At 45.6% G+C, this 21,851-nt stretch overlaps 1 protein-coding gene and 1 pseudogene across 7 annotated transcripts in view; one reads left to right on the forward strand and one right to left on the reverse strand.

The window, feature by feature from the left end:
* Positions 1–16,905, reverse strand: part of KALRN (kalirin RhoGEF kinase) — a 648,894-nt gene extending 631,989 nt beyond the window's left edge. For all 7 annotated transcript variants that reach the window (XM_034999991.1, XM_034999993.1, XM_034999994.1 and 4 more), the window contains exon 1: positions 16,423–16,905. In XM_034999991.1, the coding sequence (XP_034855882.1) occupies positions 16,423–16,495 (73 nt within the window). In that variant the 5' untranslated portion in view covers positions 16,496–16,905. The remainder of the gene's footprint in view (positions 1–16,422) is intronic.
* LOC118007249 lies at positions 10,776–10,882 on the forward strand (annotated as a pseudogene).
* Positions 16,906–21,851: the final 4,946 nt, after the last annotated feature.

Here is a 21,851-nt window from a genome sequence, read left to right on the forward strand (position 1 = left end):
GAATTTTAGTTAAAAACAACAAACAACTCCATCATGGAAGAAGCAGAGCAACAAGACCTGAATTGGACTTTATTTTCTTTTTATTTATTATCGATTTAAATTGATCTTGTTTACCATGGCCTTTCTATAGAGTATGTTCATAGAAACTTAGGCTGATGTTAAAGGAGTTAGCTTTATTTGGGAAAGGCAAAACTGACTAGATCTGGCCATTTTAGGGGACTGGAGAGACTCAGAAAGCAGAACCAAGCAAGGTAAGGGGACACCAGGCCCATTAAGGCCTCTAAATGAAACATCAGTTGTGTTTACCAGACTGACACACCAACCTCTGGGAAAGCAGGATCCGGCAGTGCGGCTCTGTATATGATCCACTGCCACCCTCTCGCCCTCCTAAGACTGGGAGCTCCTTGAAGACAGAGGCTGTACCATACTCCCCTCTGTACCACAGTGCAAGGGACGTCAGAAGTGCTCCCTACATGCTTGCAGGAAGAATCAACATCGTCACACCCTTGAATGTTTATGCGCACACAAACACACTCATGTGTATAGATGGAATCCTCATGAAGCCCCATTTCTAAACTTTTCTCCCCAGAGTTATTGGGTAATACTTCTTAAAATGTATTTTTTTCTTTCACATGTCCTAACATATATTTAACCTCCCTTTACTCTTGCCAGAAGCATCTATTTACCTCATGGAAGTTTAGGTTAGTTATAGTAGCAGACAAAGAGAAAGCATCAATGTTCAGCTCTTGACATCCAGGATAGGATTTTTTTAGTATACTGCTTGAATTCTCAGACTCCCATTAACATATCAAGATCCAGACTGGGTGGACTTAACCATTGAGGTCACTTTAAATAAGAGGTAAAGAGTACTCAGGATGAGACATAAGAGAGATTCTTGCCATGAGGGAAGGATCAAGCATCAGGGGAACATGGGAAAATTTCAGTCTAGGAAATCAGACTCCAGGGTCTTGGCCTCCTCCTATAAGCCCACCTCAACACCCAATCAGATTGTAGGGAGGCAGCTTTAGAAGATAATACCCCAGTAAGTGTGAAGGCACCGGGGCATCCTAAGACCACTTCTGAGGAAGATGTGGGCCTCTAGGAGAATGCCTACCAATGAGTCACACACCATGATCCACATGGTGTGGAGGTGAGGGGACGAAGGCACAACACTGGCCAAGGTGGGTACCTACCTAGGTGAGCCAGGTTCAGAGCTTCTGACTTCTCACAGTTGGCACTGAGTGAGCTGGGGAACCACATATTACTTTGTTCTCTGATGATGGTACTCCGAGGTGCTCAGAGAGTCAGTGACCAGACAAAGGCCTGGGGTCAGAACTTTGATTCCACCGGCAGATAGTCAGAATATGAATGTTAGTGCTGAGTATCAACACAATACCCCAAAAAGCAAGACAGGTCTAGCCACACACCTTTGCAAGTACCAGTACAAGGATCAGACCAGACCAGACCAGTCATGATTCAGAGGCTCCGAGCACCCTTCTCTCCCTGCCCCCACCACTACCACCACAAGTTCATGTGTACACCTCTACACCAGACCCCATTCCAAAGAGAAGTGGGAGAGTGGGAGGAAATCTGGGTGACTGAGCAATTTACCTGAAAGAACAATCATCAAAAAAAACCTAATCCAGGAAGAGAAAGAAAAAAAAAAAAAACTTGATATAAACTAGTCAAGTTGGGGTAGGGTCTCAGGAGAAAGAGGAGCTGTACATTAGAAAATTTAACATCTACATTTCCTTCACACATTTGGGTAATAAGGAGTAAGTGTGCAACTGAGCCACACTGTCACCCATCAGAAAGAAAACCTCAGCCATTCTGGGCAGTTAGGTGAGCCACTCTTCCATTCTTATACACGTGTCTCTTCCAAAAGCAAATGGAACATATCATGAAACGTTTCACTCCATCCCTGGTGCTGCCAATTTCCTACCAGACATGAAAAAATGTACAGTCCTCAAATGCAGTGCGGGCTGTCACTCCCATCCAAGTCCCCTAGCTCAGCTTTCAACCACACTCAAAACCAAGGGAGAGCCCAGAGAAAGGCAGCTGACAAAATTGTCAGCAATTTTGTCTGCCCAAAGCATTCTCCTTCTACTATCCCACTTGACCTCATACTATTCTTATGAGGAATGGCAGAACAAGTATGCTTACCTCTTTCTTCAGATGAGGAAAGAGAGGCCCCATCTGTAAAAACGGACACGTTGGCTGGCTTGGCCCAGTCACAGAGCTAATTAATGGTGGGTAGAATTGGAAACCAAGGTCTCTCAAATCACGTCCTTAGATTCTTCTAGGCAAACACAGACTATGGCTTTTGCACACACAACCTAAAGCACTTCCATACCTGTGGTATTGGAATTAACTTTCACTCCAGCCCACAGAATACATGTGGCTTTTTTTTTTTTTTTTTTTGGCTACTGGTGCCTGCAAATCTGGTTCCTAAGTCACTTAAAGGCACACAGCAAAAGAGGCTAATACCCTGGACCATTTATTTAAATGTCACTAACCAAAGTGTCCTTAAACATTACATAGAAAGTTATCCTTCAGAGAACAGGGACTGGCTGTCCTCCCTCTCTTCTGAGGATAAAAGCAGAAAAACACGTTGAACCTATAGTTATCCTGCAGTCACTTTTGAAAAGGATCAAATAATGGGTGACCCTTCTTGCTACTCTTTGGACAAAATAATGTCCCAGATCAAACACTGGCCCACAGAAAAGCTGGGTTATAAATGTCCATCATTAGGAGAATGGTTAAATAAAACATGGCACATCCATACAACAGAATGTAGCACAACTCTCAAAACAAACGAGGTAGAGTTATATGTACTGACATGGAAAAATGTCCATGATTATAAAGTGATAAAAGCAAGGTGGAGAATAACAGGCATAGCACGGTTCTCTTTTTGTTAAATACAATAAGAAAGCTAGCTATGCATTTGTATAAACGTGCATTTTTATATGCAACAGGCATATATGTCTGTTGAATTTATCTTAACATCAGGGAGGAAGAGGGAGAAAGAGCATTCACTTTTGACCACAGATACTGTACTTTTGTTTTGCATCACTATTTGTTACAACAATAAGTGTCAATGCCTTTACCCCTCCAAACAACCAGCAGATCCTCTGTCTTCCTACGTTATCCTCGTATAAAGGGTAATTGGCTTATGAATGTCTGGTGTATCATACATTTACATTAATTGGGAAAAATGGCTGCATTTAGGAAATAGTCTACCACCCCCCCCAATTTGTTTTTCACCTTAATTTAATGATCAAAAAACAAACCACAGATCAAGGGAGAAAGTCACATAGGAAACAAGACCACAAGGAAATATCTCAAATTAACAAACAGAGGTTGTCTCTGGGTGATGGGTTTACAGTGACCTTTCTAACCTTTACACATCATCATATTTTCCAAATACTCTACAGTGAGCCAGCATTACTTTTACAATAGAAAAATAACTTCAGGATAAAAAATAAATGTTCTGTGAAACTATACCAAAAATCAAATCTCCCTAAATGAAACCTTGTTTACCACTTTTTAAGTTAATTATCTTTTAGTTTATAGACAATAAACACATATTAAATGAATCAATGAATGAGTGAAACTCCCTTTCTGATTGATCTCCAATTAGCCATTTTTTTCCTATATCAGTCCCCATAACTCAACAAGACCATAAATTCTTCAAAAAGAGGGACTATTTGCTGCCCATCTTTAGGAGTACCCTTAAAATCTAGCACGATACTTGGCACATGGCAGACACTCACTCAATATTGATTAATCCATTTGCGCGTTTGAACTTTCTACCTGGGTTTTTCTGAAAGAAGAGTGCATCTTTAGTTTTCCAGTGCCTCTGAAATACACGAATATCACAAGCAATAAAAGGGGCCCCCTCTAATTAATCCAGAAGCAACAAGAGTTATAGGCTATATTTCACAGTCAATATTGATTTCATAAGTCTTTTTGTTTAAAGTAGAATTGCCTGTCCACAAAAAAATGATTCATTTCCTTAGTATAGTGTTTCATTATAAAACTCCCAAATGACCTACACACCAATAACTAGCTCTTTAGAAAAATCAAGCCAACAAATACTAAGCAAGCAAATATTATCCACAAGGCACTGATCTGGGTATTGAGAAGAATACAAACAAGTCCAAAGCAAAAGGTATGCACAGCCTATATGGGGAAACCAGATATGACCATTTTCTAGGGCGAGGCCTCCAAAAAGCCTAGAGTCGTCAATGTTTAGTAAGGTCTGGGGAAGAGGCTAGTTTCCAAACAAGTCTGGTGCACACCACATCTTGTCCAAGTCACCACCCAAGAACTCAAAAGTCCACTGTTGTTGAATCCACTCCAGAGCCTTCAGGGCTGAGCAAGATGCAGAAGCCTGCACACCCAGCCCACTCCAAACTCAAATGGACAGATCATTCTTTCATGCAATTCTCACTCATTCTCCAGCGAATGGATCCAGTTCACCTCCTCTTTTCTCAGGCTCTCAGCAACCCTCAGTCGGTCAGATAACCTTGGCCCCCATTTGCGAAGAAGATGGAGGTCAGTTTAATAAGAGCTCTACCATCTGACCTATAAACAACCTGGTCTTTCCTCATAGCCACAGAGGAAGAACTATCCCTCCATTCTAGAGATAACCTCTTAACCAGGAATCTTATGCTTTTCCGACGTTTGAGGAAGCTAGTACCCACCCTGGTATCTCACCCACCCACAAACTACCTTTTAATCTCTACCATTGTCTCCTCCCATGACTTTTTCAACATTCAAAGATTTTTCTCTGACAATAAAAAAAAAAAAAAATCACTGGACCTGATCACCTTTTAAAAGTCCTTATTCAAGTACAATTTGTATGCATAAAATTGCACACATAAGTTTACAGGTCTCTGAAATTTTACAAACAGATCACACTGTGATCAAGAAACCGAACACTACCCGTACTCGCAAAATGTCCCTTCAATTAACAGTTCCTTTTTCTCCTTACTTTTACTACCAGACTTTTGGAGAAGTGGTCTGTCTTCATTTTCACCACCTCCTCATCTGTTGCATCCTCAGCACCCCCGTCTTCAGTGAGTCCCACACCCATCCAGGTGAGGCTGTTGGTCCTTCCTCTCTACTTTCAACGTATAACAGGCAATCCTCTTTAGGGCGCTTACTATGCTACACCGAGATCGTTTGTTTATGTGTCAGTCAATCCCACTAGACTGTTAGCCTCCTGTGGGAAAGATTATTTCTCACTTGTTTGTGTACTCCCAGCGCCTGGCACTTAGTAGGTGCCCAGCAAGTGTTTGACACTTAAATGAATGAGTGTAAGAATGAATGAAGAGATCCGTTCGCTGAAATCTGATACTCTGCTAAAATTGATCAGTTCTTTGTCCAGTTCTCATCAAAAGTCATAATGATATTAGGCTGTCAAAACTCATTGGTTGGGGTCAAAAAGAATGGCTAGAAAATTATACTGTTCCAATATTTGGTTAAGCATTCTCTTTATATCCGAGTATCTGAGCACGTTATGTGTCAATGCACTGGGGTACAGAGAAGAGACTTAACATCTTGCACCCACCCACCAAATTAAAGCTGTGACATTACTCCCAATGGCACTCTGTCTTTCCATGGCCATACACCCAACATGGAGTCCTGCCAATCTTTTTCCCCAACTGCTTCTGGAGCCACTCCTCCCTCTCCTCACAACCTCCTTTCCAGGACAGTAAGAAGTCAGAGACACAAATCCCCCAGGAGACCCCAGACTCCTCCTCCCAGCCCCCTTTGTCACATCCAATTAGCCATCTGCCAGTCTCCCGGGCCTCCTCCTAGGCCCACTGTCCAGCTGCCAACTCAATAGTCTTTCCCCACCCCCCAGAGATGCCCATTGTCCTTCACTGCGGGGTAAGAGTGTAAAAGGTGGGGATTTTAGCTACATTCCCAGTCCCTGCCTGCCATGCCCTGGAATAACTGTAAATGCAAGCTTAAAAATTCCATCCTTATCTATCTCTACACTGTTAGGGAAGGGAGGGAGGGAGGGAAGGGGGAAAAGAGGGAAGGAGAGAAGAGAGGAAGGGAGGTGAGGAGAGAAGGAAGCTATTGAAGCATCATAATTTCATCATTTGGAAAATAAAAACATTCATCTAACTAGTAATATGATTGTAATATATGTGTAATACAGTCATACATACACAATTATATTCTATTATTATAATGTAATCCCATTTCTATTACTATTTATAATATGCACATAAATATCACAATATATACTGTATCTATACATATCAAGCAATTCTGAGAGGTAAGGATTTTTTTTACCCATTTTACAGATGAAGACACTGAAGCCTGGAGAGGCTGTAACTTACAAAAGGCCACACCACTGGTAAATTCCTGATCTAAGACTAAGACTCAGGGACTGAGCCACACCTAAGGAAATCCCACCTCCTCCTAGTCTAGGGACTCTAAACCCAGTCCCACATAGCCCACCTTATGCTAATGCCAGTCCCTTGTTTCCTACTCTTCCCCCCTCTGGATGGCCACATAAGACCCCTCACTTGATGACAGTTCTTGGGTTTGCCCTAAAATGAGTCAGAGAAAATGCTTTGGGGCCATGCTCACTGGCATCTTCCCTCTTATGTGAAGGGTCCCTCCTCATGGAGAAGAATGTACAAGAGGCTCTCCCATAAGCCCTACTCTGCTTCCTCTTTCTTCTAGGACTTCTAGAGACATTAAGGAAACTCTGGAAATTCAAGATTAGGTCCCATCCTCAACAGACATACTGCCTAAAGCTGCCTGACACCTTCTTGCTTGGATCTACCTACCCTCCCCTGCAGAGACTTGCCTCTCTGCCTCAGACCCTGTAGGAGGTAATTCTGCAGACCCCACCATAGGCTGAAGCCAATCCCACCTCCGCCTGCAAAAGAAAGCCACCAGCACTTCTAAAAGGATTGCTAATTTGGGATCTCCCAGCCGGCTCTCCAGCTTCTCTGCCCAAGGGCCTCCTAGGGCCATGCCAACCCAGCTCGTCCATTTCACAGTTGCCCTCAGCTTCGGCAACCCTCCCCAAGCACACCACCAGCAGCCCCTGGACCTCCAACCAGCGGGTGCTCTCTCTACGGGGGCTGTTGATCAGGCACATTGTGCCCTCAGCCAAGGGCCTTTCCAGCCAGCTACTTCACTAAGGTCTTCCTATACCACCTCCTCCTCTGGCTCAAGGCTCACCCCTCTGCTGACCTTGAGATCCACACCTCCAGGCCCATCCAGGAGCTTCCTCCAACTATTGCTTCTCTCTTTCCTAAATATTCATTCTCTTCCTCATCCCTGCCTTCTCCCTCCTCCCCACCCCTAGGTATTCACATATCTTCCCTACCTAAAAAAAGCCTCCCCTCAACTGTTACCCATCTCCAACTACCTCACTATTTTTAACCTTCCCTTCACAGCCAAACCTTTCCAAAGAGTCATCTATATGCACTCCCACAACTTCCTCCCATCCACTCACTCCCCATTCCCCTTGCAATTTGAATTCCACCTCTCCTACATGATTGAAACTGTTATTTCAAAGGTTACCAATGATCCCCCAATTTCCAGAACCAAGGCTGTATGCTCAGTCCCCATCTCCCTCAACCTCTCTGCAGCATTCTTCTCCAGGCACTGTTCTCCCCTGGTTCTCCTCCAGCCCTACGCTTGCGCCTACAGCCCTGTCCTTGGCCCTCTGTCCTTAAGTCTGTATATGCTTTTCATTTATTATCCCATCTATTCTGATAATTCCAGCCACAACTTCTTACAGATATCTCCCAAATCTATATTTCCAGCTCTGGCCTCCCTCCAAAGCTCCAGATTCCTTCCTTACCCGCCTACGGAACCAACACCTCCCTTAGCTTATTCACTGACACCTGAAATGCGACATGTCCCAAAGTAAACTCCCAAACCCTCCCTCTCCTCCTGCGTCCCTATAGCTGCTCCTCCTCTTCCTAACTCCTGATTTACATTTAGGGTACCTCCATCCTCCCAGTCACCCAGGCTCTAAGCTTTGGAGTAATCCTTGATTACTGCCTCTTTTTTGACGCCTCTACATCCAAGTTGCCAAGTCCCATAGACTCTATGTCCAAGAGGTCCCTCACATCCACCCCCCTCCTCTCCGTTCCCACTGTGGCATCTCAAGTTCAGACCCCCCCATCACAGTGGTCTCCTAATCCAGTGCTGGCCAGCAGTTCCTCTCCCATTCCAATGGACCCTCCATAGGGCTGCCAGATTTATCTTCCTGATCATGCCCCCATCCTACCCAGAAATTTTTAGTGGCTCCCAAAAGGAAACTGCAAATAAAGACCAAACTCCTTGGCCTGCCAAAGCCTTTTAAGATCTGGGAGCCCAGTATATGTTTGTAAATGTCGTGATTAATCAACCTGGTCCGAACCCCCTTCTAAGTTTTATGTCCCACTGAACCTCCACCTGCATCCTCTGAGACCATTTACTGGCCCAAATACGCCATGGGTCTTCATACCTCCTTCTAACATCATTCCAGCCTGGGAACACACTTGCTGTCCTCCCCATCTGAATCCTACCCTTCCTCAAGCCTCAGCTCGAGAAGTAACCACTTCCTTGAGAGCGCAGTTCATCTGCCACTTTTCATTCTGCCACCTGTTTATCCCTTGTATCCATGCTTTCTAGCTAGTGTCCGTTCCCTTCTAATAAGTAGGCCTTGGGCAGAAGGGGAGGAGACAAAGCTAGTTCTCCAACAATTTCTTCTCTACTTCCTTGAATTAATTCCTCTGTCCTCCCAGCTGATTCTTTCTGTTCCTTCACTCCTCCGTAGACACGATTTCAAGCAGCTCTATTGATCCAAAAGCCCTGTGGCCGTCAATCATTTCCTAGTTATTTTGCTGCCAGTCATTCACACACAAAGGAGTGGCAGGAGGAGTCTGAACTGCATGCAGACAGAGAAGGAACAGGAAAGGACTGATTCACTGCACCCACCTGAGGCTTGGCGGAAGCAAGAACTCCATTCTCGCTGGGCTCCTCCAGAAGGCACAGGGCAGTGTGCCAGGGCCTCGAGGGCGGGGGGTTGGCATTTTTATACTTTCGCGGAGGGGGAGAGAACAGGCGTGTCCTGACCTGTTGTAACAAGGGTGCCCCATCCAGTCTCTTTGGGAAACCAAATTGAGAAGGACTGCTTTCTTCCTGGACTGGCAAGGTCCCACAGAGGTCAGATTAAATAAAATCATGCTTGTCAGAAGGGGCATGTGCAGTACTAGAATGCTCGATTTAGAAGGAACTATCTACATATACTTGGATAACGTACAACTTATAAAGACCTTTCACATATAGTATCTTTTTTTTTTTTAAGATTTTATTTATTTATTTGAGAGAGAGAGAGCTCATGAGAGGGGGGAGGGTCAGAAGGAGAAGCAGACTCCCTGTTGAGCAGGAAGCCCGATGTGGGACTCGATCCCGGGACTCCAGGATCATGACCTGAGCCGAAGGCAGTCGCTCAACGAACTGAGCCACCCAGGCGCCCCTCACGTATAGTATCTTATTTGAGTCTCTCAGCAGCCCTCTGCAGGAAAGCGGAGAGGGGACTATTATCCTTATCTTACACAGATGTTAAAGTCACTTGCCCAAGTCATTCAGAGAAGTAGAGTAGTGCAAAGGGGAGTGTTCACCTCCTGCTCTCTTGCCTGACCTTCTCAGCCTCCTTCACAGGCTTGTCTTCCTTTCCCACCCCTTCTATCCAGGTGCTCCCTGAAGGGGCATATTTATATCCTTCCCTTCCTGCTCTATATTCTTTCTTGTAATGATTTTATACACTCCCATAGCACAGTACACAGCCACAGCAGGCACCCCATAAATATCTGTCAAACAAATGATTGAATGAAGGAATAAAAGACAGCGGAAGCCCAAACCCTAGCCTCCTGATTCCTGAACTCCATCATGCACCTCTCTGGCACCCTCTCCCACCCCCTAGCAAAAGCCCCACACAACACCTCTTCTGGAGATCCCCCAGCCTCTGCATAAGCATGTTCACTTAAAAAAGCAGGAACAACAAGGGCAACTAGCTAGAATGTCTTGCGCTACCACTGTGTGTCAGAAATGGCCAGATGCTTTTTATACATTTTTCGTATTTAATCCTCCCAACCTGTGAAATAAGCATTCTTAGTCCGATTTTGCAGAAGACTGAAAATGAGAGAGATTAAACAATTTACCCAAGATTCTACCCCTGGTTAGTGCCAGGCCTATCTGATCCAAAGCCCATGATCTTCTGGCTATACCAGGGTGTCTCAACCTCAGCACTATTGACATTTGGGGGCTGGAAAATTCTTTATTGTCCTGTGCATTATAAGATGCTGAGCAGCACGCTAGACCTCTACCCACTAGATGCCAAGTGGTGACAATCAAAAAACTGTCTCCAGATATTGCCAAATGTTCCCTAGGGGACAACATTGCCCCCAGTTGAGAACCACCATACCATACCATACTGCCTACCTCCAGAAGCAGAAAGTAAAGTAAAAGTGTTAATTCTCCAACATCTGAGAAGGACCCCTTGGTCATCGGTTCTAGTGTTTTACTGATATTTATAGTCAGGGAGATTTTTATCACCTTCTCACCTTTATCACTTTCTATAGCTTCAGTTTATTCTAACACCTCTTCTATTCCCCAAAGGATTATCAAACACAATTGGACAGAAGGTGCCAATAATCAAGTTATTGATGACTGGTGGCACAGGATGAAGCTTGGATGCCATTGATATGTTCTAAAATATATTACTGTAGAAATAGCCTGTATATAGCTTTGCGCAGTGGCAGTACCGTAGCCAATGAGGTTTATCCGAGGCGCGATTACTGCTAATAGAAATAGCCTGTACAAATACAATATTAGAAATATTAACAACATTCCATCTCTAGGACAACAAAGTCCTCTCAATACTCCCCAGGAAGTTCCTGGAAAATGATGTGACCTAAAGCTCAACTCATGATGGATGCAAGTGAAGGAGAATCAAAAAGGAACAATAAACATTGAATTAAGCATCATTCTGGGGCATCAAGAATGTGTCAAAAAGAGACATTTTCCTTTGCTGCAAAAGAAACCACTCCCCTTCAGTGCCTGGCATTGCACAGACGGAGTGGTGATATTTACTCTAAGAATTGCACACAATGGGTATTATTCCAAAATAACATCGTCTTGATGACCTGGGCATAATGATGTCCAGTTCCTCTGTCCAAGTGGGATGAGGTTATTGTCTGAGAGAGAAATTTGAAGAATCATATAGTGAATACAAACAACTGCTTATATTTTACTATGTTTGTTTTACCTATATTAGGAGGAGGTGATTTGTTTTTGTTTTTGATGAATCACAAGCTTTTTTAAAAGATCTTTTTCCTCACCTGCAAATAACAAGTAACTTCAGTGGGGGAGATAAGCCTTATGTGTATGAAAGGCCTAAAAACAATACAATACCACCAATGAAGTGAGAAAATGAGTATAAACAAGTGAGTGTTTTAGGAATTCAGAGAATACAGTTGGTCCTGTGATCTGTGAAGGCTCCCAGAAGAAGGAAGGGTGGCTCAAGTCTTTGAAGAATGAGTTGGATTTGGAGAGTGGGGGTGCAGGGGTAGATGATGCCGTTGGGAAGTGAGAAGAGTAGCCTGGCTGGAGGTGAGCTATGAAGTACGGACTTGACCCTGAAGACACTGGGGAGTCACTGTAGGTTCATAAACCAGGCAGCAATGTGATAAAAGTAGTGCCATCTGCCTGCAGGTGCTAACCTGGAGTGGGGGTGAGAGAGCAAATTCCATGGGACAAGAAAGGAGGCCATGGGCAACATAACAGGTCCTGGACTAGGGCCGAGGCTGAAGATGAACAACAAGGGCTGATGATGAAAGATCATTCAATAGGGTTTATTAGAGGAGAGAAACTCCTCACAGACAATACCAAGGTTTTAATTATCATGACTGGGAGAGGGGAGATGCCACTTACAGAATTAAGGAACACAAGAGAAGGAGCTAGTGTGGGGAGTTGGAAAGACACACTGAGTTGAGTCTGAGGCTGGCTGAAGTCCAAGTGGCAGCAAAGACTCCAGTTGAAACTGTCTGGATTCACAGGACCGAAGCCCAACAGAAAGGTAGAGGTAGAAGATATTTCCACATCAATCTCTTTTCACTTACCCTCTTAACTCTTTTTTCCTTTTAGTCTCAAAAAAAAAAAGAGTTTTCTCCTCTGCTCACCAAAACTAAGCTCTTGTATTTGTTAGGGAACCTACTTTTGTCTCACCTCTCCAGATATCTAATGCAACAATTAATCTAGCATCTTCAGTGTTCCCTGTCTATAAGCTTTCTCCCTTCCACCTACAAACCTCTTCGGACTCCCTGGCAAAAAAAGGAAAACTCCTTTTCTTGATACTAACATTTCTTCTGACTGGCGCCCAACCTCTTTTTCCTTTCACTGATAAACTGTGCAAGTAATGGGTTCCTACCCACCACCCCACATCCCTAATTTGACTGTCTCTTCTAATACTGTGCTCCCAAGAGCTCGCAGTGGCCCTGTGTTCATCACACCCAGTGACACTTACCCAGCGCTCTTCTTGCTCAACCTGTCTGCAGCCTGTCTTCACTTCAGATCCCACGTGGACTCCCTGGGGTCTCCAGGATCAAGTCTCCTTTGTTGCCATGTTACAAAGAAGGGGTTTTCCCCCAAATTCTAACTTTAGTCCTTCCCCTCTTCCCTCCACTCCCTCCGTCTGACAGCCAAAGCTTCAGCTGCATCCAGCCTTGACCCAGAAGACTTCCAAGTCCACATCACCAGCCAGAATCTCCTGCCTATGCTCTTGTCTTGAGTCCCATTTTTTCCACAAAAAAGCTCCACCTGGCCCCATCGGTCATCTCTAGTTCACGACCTCCAAAGCCAACATCATCATCTGCTCCGCAAACCGGTTCCTATCCTCAGTCAGACCATGTCAGTTGGCACACTGCTAGTCCTCTACACTCTCAACCCAGCTACTTCCATTTCCTCAGAGGCTTACTTTTCTTCTCCCCCCACCCCCACCCCCGATAGCTAGTTTGTCAACAAATCTCCACATTTCTACCTCTGAAAATGTCTCTCAGAGCTGTCCCTGACTCCCCATCCTTTTCGCCACCAACCCAGACCAAGCTCCCTCCCACTCAGCTCTGAATCACTGTCCTATCTCTCTGGATTCTTTCTCTCTTTTCTCCACTTCATCTTTCATATTACCCCCAGATTAACCTTTCCAAATGCCACTTTGTTCAAGAAGTACCTTGCTCAAGAACCTAAAATGACTCCCTACTGACTGAATCAAACCCAAATCCTCTCTTGGGCTTCCCAGACTCTCCCTATCTGGTCCTGCCCCACTTACCTATCCCTATGTCCTATTACTCCCTAACCTACCCCCTCTATTTGGTGCCCGGGAACCTCAATGTCAATGTCCCAAATTCCTCTCCTCTGTGCCTTTTACCCATGCTGTTCCTCCCACTCTCTAGCCCCCTTCAAGGACTACCTTTGATTCTACTTCGTCTATAGTTCTGTCAACTTTTTATCTTATAGAACCATAATGTTTACTAATTAATCTCCAAGTGAGCAATAATTGTCAAACTCCTTTTTAAAAGTCCTTCTAGATCAAAGACCACTTTGAATATTTCTTTTGTATTCCACAGCACCCTGGACAGCAGAAGGCTCCTAGTAGGAGTTGAAAGGTCCTTGATGGTTTTCTATTCCAACTGGTTTCTATTCCCAGTTCCCATAGTTGGCCTCCTCTACATCATAAAAATGATCAATAAAACTATTGTGATGGAATCCACCAATATATAAGAATAGTGGGCTAGGGTGCATGTTTGTGCATGTGTGTGTGTGTACAGGGACTTGAGATCTAGGGAATCCAGCTTAGTCAGTTGGTCAAGAGAATTGAAACACCAAAATAATCAGAAGAGGACAAGTAAGGGATCAAAATGACAGAATTATTCGAAACATGCCTTAGTAGAAGCATAGTATGCCAGGGCTTTGGCAAAGCAATTGCCAGTCTGGTCCTTATGCATGTAAAATTTTCCTCCAGGAAGTAAGGTGTAACTTTAGTGCTAGGGACTTTGTAAATGTGTTTGAAGTTTTCTCGGTTGTTCAACTGAATAAATGTATAATCTGTCTGGCCTAGCAGTACAGTGCTATGTTCCATAAAGATGGAGAATCAGAAGGGAGAAGGTTACAAAATATGGCCTTATTCCCGGCTTAAGAATCCTCAGCAAGAGCCCAGGCTAGAAACTAGAGGAGGAAAGATCAGGAAGCAGAGCACAGAGGACCCCTTTTGGGATGGGAGGGAGGCAGTCCTAGACCCAGCCATTGGCAGTATACACCCCGACTTGCAACTTGTTACAGGTCATCAGTTATTTCCAGCCTTATTCATTGAGAATTTAACCTTTCTCTGATTCTAAGTACACATCAGACCCCCCTGCGCACACACACACACACAAAGACTGCCCAAGGAGGAAGGAGAATATCCACAACAGGAGTCCCACAGGAGACAGACCCCAGTCTGCTATTTATTCTGTGATCTGAGCCAGGGCTAGACAATGTAAGTCACACATTGTGTTTTGAAAGGCCCTGGGAAAAGTAACACATTGGACCATTATAGGCCATTAACACCATTAACACTGTGTGAAATTATCAAGCCTCCAGAAACTGAACTCAGCTCCAAGGACCTGGGACAGAGAATGGACAGGAACTAGTATTTAGATGGGAAGGAGGAGTGGTTGCCAAAAGATGAAAGTGGGGTCCAGAAAGGGAAGGTGGGAAGGTTCACACTCCAAGAGTTTTCTTCCCCTAGAGCTAAGAAAAGACAGACTTTGGCCAGAGATGGGAGGCAAGGGGGGTGGAGGATGTCAGGAGAGACCTCCTGATGAGAGTTTCCGGCTATCACTTATGCCAGGGAACCTCTCCCCTAGATGCCAGGTTATAAACTTAGGTCAGGAGCCTCTTTAGAATCCATGCTTTGGGTCCTGGGCAGTGTGTGAGTGCAAGAGACAGAGACTGATGGGGGTGGGGGGAGAGGGGATAAGAATGCATATATAGAATGCAGGTCTGGGGAAGAGGAAGGAAGGAGAGAAGCAAGGCTGAGCCCTGGGAAGCAGGAGAGGATAACAGGGGCTTCCTCTGCTTTTTTCCAGGCCCTGGCATCAGCTCCTGTCCTCCAGTTCTTTCCTCTTCAGACCAACCAGAAAATGAACATATGGGCCAACCAAGTCTTGACTTCTAAAGCCACAAGTCTCCCCAACAAAGTACCCCACCCTCTTCCCTAGAGATGACCTCTAGGGCAAGGCAATGAGATTAGGAAACAGATGGATGTGCAAAGAGCCTTCAGAGCTAACCTGATCCTTGACCCCACCAGTTCACGTCCTCTAATCCAACTTATGGAAAGAGAGGGCAGATGTGCAGCGTCCCCATAACTTATCACACTCCTTGGGACAAAGATTCCAGACAAAATGGTTCCAGACGTGGGAGATGGGGAACTGGTGGAAGCCACAGGTAAACGGGAGATTGGGGAATCCCTGGCCGGCAGAGAAACAGGGCCACAGGTGGTGGGAGATGAGGGGGTCTGTTCTGGGGAAGGGGCTGTGAAGCCAGGGAAGAAGAAGAGCTATAGACCTGGGAGAATGGGAGGGGGCAGGGGCCGCAAACAGCTGTAAAGACAGATCTGGGGGCTCTATACACCACAGGCAAGCAAAGATTCAGTGGGTGTGATGAGGAGAACGCTAACTCACACTTCCAGGAATGAGTGATTCTTAGGAAAAGCTCATCCGTTCCCAGAACTGGAGAAGAGGAGGACACGGAGGAGGTCCGAGGCGCCCACTGCCCTCCCAGCCCCGTCTGCCTCTCGAGTCGGAGACGCCGGCTCCCCACACGCACCAGGCACGACCGTCCTTGGTCCGCCCGGCTCCGGACTGTCAGTCAGCAGCGTGCGCGACTCCCGGTCCCCACTGCCCCACTCTACGCGTCAGGGCCCCGGGCCCCTGGCCCGAAGGGGTGCCAGCCCAGGGCGGCCGGAGGCTGGCTGACAGGCGCTGGGGGAGGGGGGAGCCGAGGGAGGGGCCGGGGACGCCGGTAGCAGAGCCGCGCGCTGCAAAGTGATCCAACATCGCCCCATCCCCGCGCTCCGGGAGAAGGCGGCCGAGGGGACCGCCTCCCGCCTCCCCAACACCGACTCCCGCAAGTGGGGTGAACGCCGAGAGGTGCCTGACTCCCAGCCCCTACCCCTCCCCAAAACGCAAGCAGCATTGCCATAACAACAAGAACCTCCGCAACTCCAGCCCGACGACGAGGACTGACCCCCGACACGCACACCCCAGCAACAGCCCTCCTTCCCCAAACTTGTCCGACACGCCGCGTCCCAGGCAGCAGCCCTCCCGCGGGCCCCCCGCGCCCTGCCCAGCTTACCTGTCCGGAAAAAGGCGTCCACGTCCGAGTCGGCGGCTCCTCCTTCCTCCGCTGCCCCCTCCGGGGGGTTCATGACTGAGGGAGGCGTCCGCGGGCAGCCGGGGCCGGCCGAGCCCGGGGCCGAGGGCTGCTGGGCGCCCGCTGGGCGGAGGGCGCGGGGCGCAGCGGCCGCAGACCGAGCGGACTCGCGGCTTCGAGGGCGGGCGGCTCGGGCGGCTCGGGCGGCTCGGGCGGCGGGGCTGGGACAGAGGACGCCCAGCCTCCCTCAGGCGGAGGCGCGCGGCGGGCTGGGGGCGCCTGCCGCCGGCTCCCCCATGGTACCCCTTCCCCGCGGGCGCTGGCCGCCTGCTGTCTGGCCGGGGCCGGGCCGGGGCCGGGGTCCGGGCTGCCTGGGCGCCCGCTCTCCCCCAGCAGCGGCAGCTGGCTCTCCTCCTCGCCCGTCTGCCTGTCTCTATTGTTCAGCCCTGCTCCGCTCTCCTCTTTATTTTTCCTCCTCCCTCCCACCCTCCCTGTCTCTCTACCTCCTCCCTCCCTCGCTCTCGCTCGCTCGCTGACTCCCTCCCTCGCACGCTCTCTGGCTCCCCCTCTGGCTCCCGCCGCCACCGCCGCCGCCGCCGCCGCCTCCTCCCCGGCTCCTCCCCCGGCTCCCGCTCCCCAGTCCCGGCCAACAATGACCCGGGCAGCGCGGAGCCGAACCGAAGCTCCCGCCCGGGCCGGCCGCTCGCCGCGGGCCACCCGTGGCGCGGACGCCTCCCTCTCCGGCGGCCGCGCGCCGGCCTCTCCCGGAGCCGAGCCTGAGCCGCGAGCTATTGTTCGTGGCTGCGCTAGGCCAGCTTCCTGAGCCCCGCAGGAAAAGCCCCGGCGAAGGAGGCGGCCGAGGAGGGGGCGGGGCCGCCGGGCGAGTGCGGGGCCGCCGGGCTCGCCCAGGGGCTCCGCCGCCGCGGCCCCGCGCCCTCGGCTCTCCGCTGGCGCCTCGGTGCTGCGGCCCCCGCGGCCGTCCTCCGCCCCACCCCGCACCCAGGTGTGTGAGGGGAACCCCACGCTGCCCGCCCGGCGCCTCTTCAGACCGGTCCCGGAGCTGCACTGACCTGTCCCTAGAGGCTGGACTTTTCCCCCTCCTTCCTGACAAAGCTCTCGCCTGTCTCCCTCCCCTCCTGAGCCTCTCGCATTTTCCTCACCATCTCGCCTTAGTTCTTCTCTTTTTTAGCCTTTCGTTTCCTTTTCCCCCTTTTCAGCGCCCCTTTAAACATCTCTGCCTGTCTCTGTGACTCTTTGTCCCGCTCATTCCTCTTGCGATGTCTCCCTGCCCATCTCTCCCTCCCCCTGTCACCCTCTTCTGTGTCTCATTTGTCTCTGTCCTGCCTCAGTACTTGGCCCGTATCTCTGAGCTCCTCTTGGACAGCTGTCAAAACTCCCTAATCCCCAGGGGCCTTCTCTGTTTTGTTCCTCTCCCTCGTGTGAATGGAGAGATCCAGTTGGCCGGGAGAAAGGAGGTGTTACAGCAAGCTGAATTTCAATTAAAGTGCGGAGAGGGGCTAGGGAGGAATGGGGATGACAGCAGAAAAGAAAGCAGATGCTGTATGGGGTAATTAATGCAGTGATTGTATTGTGCCAATTGGTTTTTAAGCAATAATTAAACAATAATTAGCCAGTATTCTGTTTATAGTTCTAGTGACTGCAGAGCCTACAAAACAGAGGCTCTTTAGACCTAAGTACTTAATGTGGTGTGTTGGGAGGTGTTGCTCCTGCCTCATCCAGGCAGATGGAGAGGCTGTGGCCTGACCTAATGTGTTAAAACACACCTAATAGGAAAACCAGGTCCTAGTCTAAAGTTGATGGCCTGCTACCCACCAGCCAGAATCTCCTGGATCTATTTATCTCTAACAACCTACTTGGTTCCACCTCTCTCTGGATGATCAAAGCACCTGGGACCTTTCCAGATCTACTAATAGGGTACTTCTAACAGCAAATAGAATGAATTACATAAGTCTTTAGTGAACCCTTTCTAGCTCCCTGTACTCATCACTTTCTTTACTGAATGCCACACATTTTTTTTTTTAAAACCCACTGAAAATATAAGTACAGTTGCCTGTCTCCAGTCCTAGGTACATCTATCAGGTTCCATTTCTTAAAAATTATTAATAGTGACTCTGAGATCACTGCCCTGAGATCTAATTCATCTGGCCCTGGTATCTTGAATTGCCTTAAAGCATCCTGACACCCCCTTGTCTACCACCTTCTCTGACAGTGAAAGTACTTCTCATTTGTCTTTTCTAAATTTTGCCTCCCCTTAACCACATGCCTAAACCCTGGCCTATACTCCCACATAAATACATGATGACAGAGCTGTTATCAACAGCCACCGTTTGTGATATTGAGAACCGGAAGCCTGGCAAGAATATTAGCTGATCCCAAATTCAGAAGAAACATTACATGTTTAGAAGAAAGGTCATATCAAAGTCTCAATAAATGTGGACTAGAATTGGGGGAAACCTTATGTGATACCAATTTTTGAGAGGAAATTTGGCTATTTTTATTAAAATTTTAAATGTTTGTAGCTATATTATTATCAAAGAAGATTTCAGAGCAAAGAATATTACCAGAGATCAAGAGGGACATTTCAATTCATCAGATGGATGTAACAATTCAAAGAGTTTTTGCATTTAATAAGGGAGTTTCAAAATATATGAAGCAAAATGGATAGGACTATAAGGAGCAGTAGACAAATTAATAACTACAGTCAGACATTTTAATATCTGTCTCAATAATTGATAGAATAAGGAGACAGATCATCAGTGATTGGTGCAATCAACCAATTTAACCTAACTGACATTACAGAATACTCCACTCAATAACAGCATATACACATTTTTTTCAAGTGCACAGGTAATATGTAACAAGATAAGCCATATGCTAAGCCCTAAAACAAGTCTCAAATTTAAAAGAATTAAAACCATGCAAATTATACCTCAATTTTGGGGTTTTTTAAATCACACAACGTGTGTTTTCTGAGCACAAGAGAATTAAATTAGAAATCAATGACAAATATATGGGAAATACTCCCCAAATATTTGGAAACTAACATACTTCTAAATAACCCATGTTCAACTTAAGAACTTCAAAGGAATATTAGAAAGAATTTTAAAGTGAATAAAAATGAACACATCATATAAGAACCTGTGAGAAACAGCTAAAGGAGTATTTAGAGGGAAATTTAGAGTACTAAAATATCTACTTTGAAAAGAAAGATCTCAAACCAGTGATCTCCTGTTCTACCTTAAGAGCAAATGAAACCCAAACCGTAAGAACAGAATTTTAAGAGCAGAAAGCAATGAAATAGATAACTGAAAAACAAAAGAGAAAAATCAATGAAACCAAAAAGTAGGTTCTTTGAAAAGATCAATAAAATTGATAAACCTCTAGTCCGACTGAAATAAGGAAACAAGAGAGAAGAATCAAATTTCTATTAGCAGGAATGAGAGAGGTGACATCACTACAGATAATGGAGATGTAAAAAGAATAAAAGGGACTATTATGAACAATTTATGCCAATAAATTCAACAACTTACATAAAATAGACACATTCCTTGAAAGACACAAACTACTAAAGCTTACTCAAGAAGAAACAGATAAATAGCCATATATCTATTAAAGAAATTAAATTTATAGCTTAAAAGTTTCCCATAAAGAAAATTCAAGACCCATGTGGCTTCACCGGTGAATTCTATGAAACATTTAATGAAGAAATAATACCAATCCCACACTCACTTTTCCAGAAAAGTGAAGAAGAGGAAATATTTCCCAACTATTTCTACAAGGCCAACATTACTCTTATGCCAAAGCTAAACAAAGTTCAATTAAGAGAAGAAAAGAAAAAAAGAAAACTGTAGACCACTATCCTTCATGAACATAGATGCAAAATTCTTAAAGAAACTTTAGCAAATTAAATCCAATAATATATAAAAATGATAATACAGGGGCACCTGGGAGGCTCAGTTGGTTAAGCCTCTGACTCTGATTTTTGTTCAGTTCATGATCTCAGGGTTGTGAGATCAAGCCCCACATCAGGTTTCACACTGGGCATGGAGCCTGCTTAATATTCTCTCTCTCCCTCTCCCTCTGTCCCTTTCTCCCCAACTCAAAAAATAAATAAATAATAAAAAAGATAATACATCGTAACCAAGTAGGTTTTTCTCAAGGATGCAAGGTGGGTTAGACATTTGAAAATTTACCAATGTAATGTACCATATGTAGGTTGAATTGCATCCCCCCAAAAGATAAATTGAAATCCTAATCCCCAGGACCTGTGAATATGACCTACTTTGGAAATAAGGTCTTTACAGATGTAATCAATTATGGATGAGGTCATTACAGTAGATCCTAATCCAATATGACTCGGGTCCTTATAAGAGAAAAACTTGTGAAGACAGAGACATACAGGGAAAACACCATGTGACAACAGAGGCAGAGGTTAGAATGATACAGGTGTATGCCGAGGAACACCAAGAACTGATGGTCACCACCAGAAGCTAGGAAGAAACAAGGAAGGATTCTACACAATTTCAGAGGGAGGATGGCCCCTGCTGACGCCTTGATTTTGGACCTCTAGCCTCCAGAACTGTGACAAAATAAATTCTGTTCTTTTAAGCCACCCAGTTTGTGGTATTTGTTACAGCAGCTCTAGAAAATTAATATACCATATTAAAAAAGAAAAACCATATGATCATCTTAATAGATGCAAGAAAAGCATTTGACAAAATACAATATTCATATCTGATCAAAGCTCTTAGCAAACTAGGAAAAGAAGGAACTTCCTCAACTTAATAAAGGGCATCTACCAAAAAAACAAAACAAAACAAAACCCCTATAGCTAATACTGTACTTAATGGTGAAAGATTGCTTTTCCCCTAAGATCAGAACAAAGCAAGGATGTCCACACTGACTCTTATTCAACATTGTACTGGATGTTCTAACAAGTACAATAAGGCAAGAAAAGAAATTAAAGGCACCCAAATTAGAGAGTAAGAGGTAGAACTGTCTTTATTCATAGACAACATGATTGTCTATTTAGAAAATTCCATGAAATCTATCAAAATGCCTCTAGAACTAATAATGTATTTAGCAAGATTTCAGGATATAAGACCAATTACAAAAATAAATTGTATTTCTCTACACTAGCATTGAAAGTTTAGAAATTGAAATTTTAAAAATCACTATTTACATTAGCTTGGAAAAATATTAAATATGAAGTCTAAGTCTGATTGAAGATTTGCAAGACCCACACATTGTAAACAACAACACACTGCTGAAAGAAATTAAAGAAGCTGTCAATAAATGGAGACGTATACTGTGTCATGAGTCAGAAGACTCAAAATGCTTAAGACATCAATTTTCTCCATATTGATCTGTAGATTTATTGCAATCCCAAT

Source organism: Mirounga leonina, unplaced genomic scaffold, assembly GCF_011800145.1.
Source record: "Mirounga leonina isolate KUSES-001 unplaced genomic scaffold, KU_Mleo_1.0 Mir_115, whole genome shotgun sequence".
In the NCBI taxonomy this organism is placed as follows: Eukaryota; Metazoa; Chordata; class Mammalia; order Carnivora; family Phocidae; genus Mirounga; species Mirounga leonina.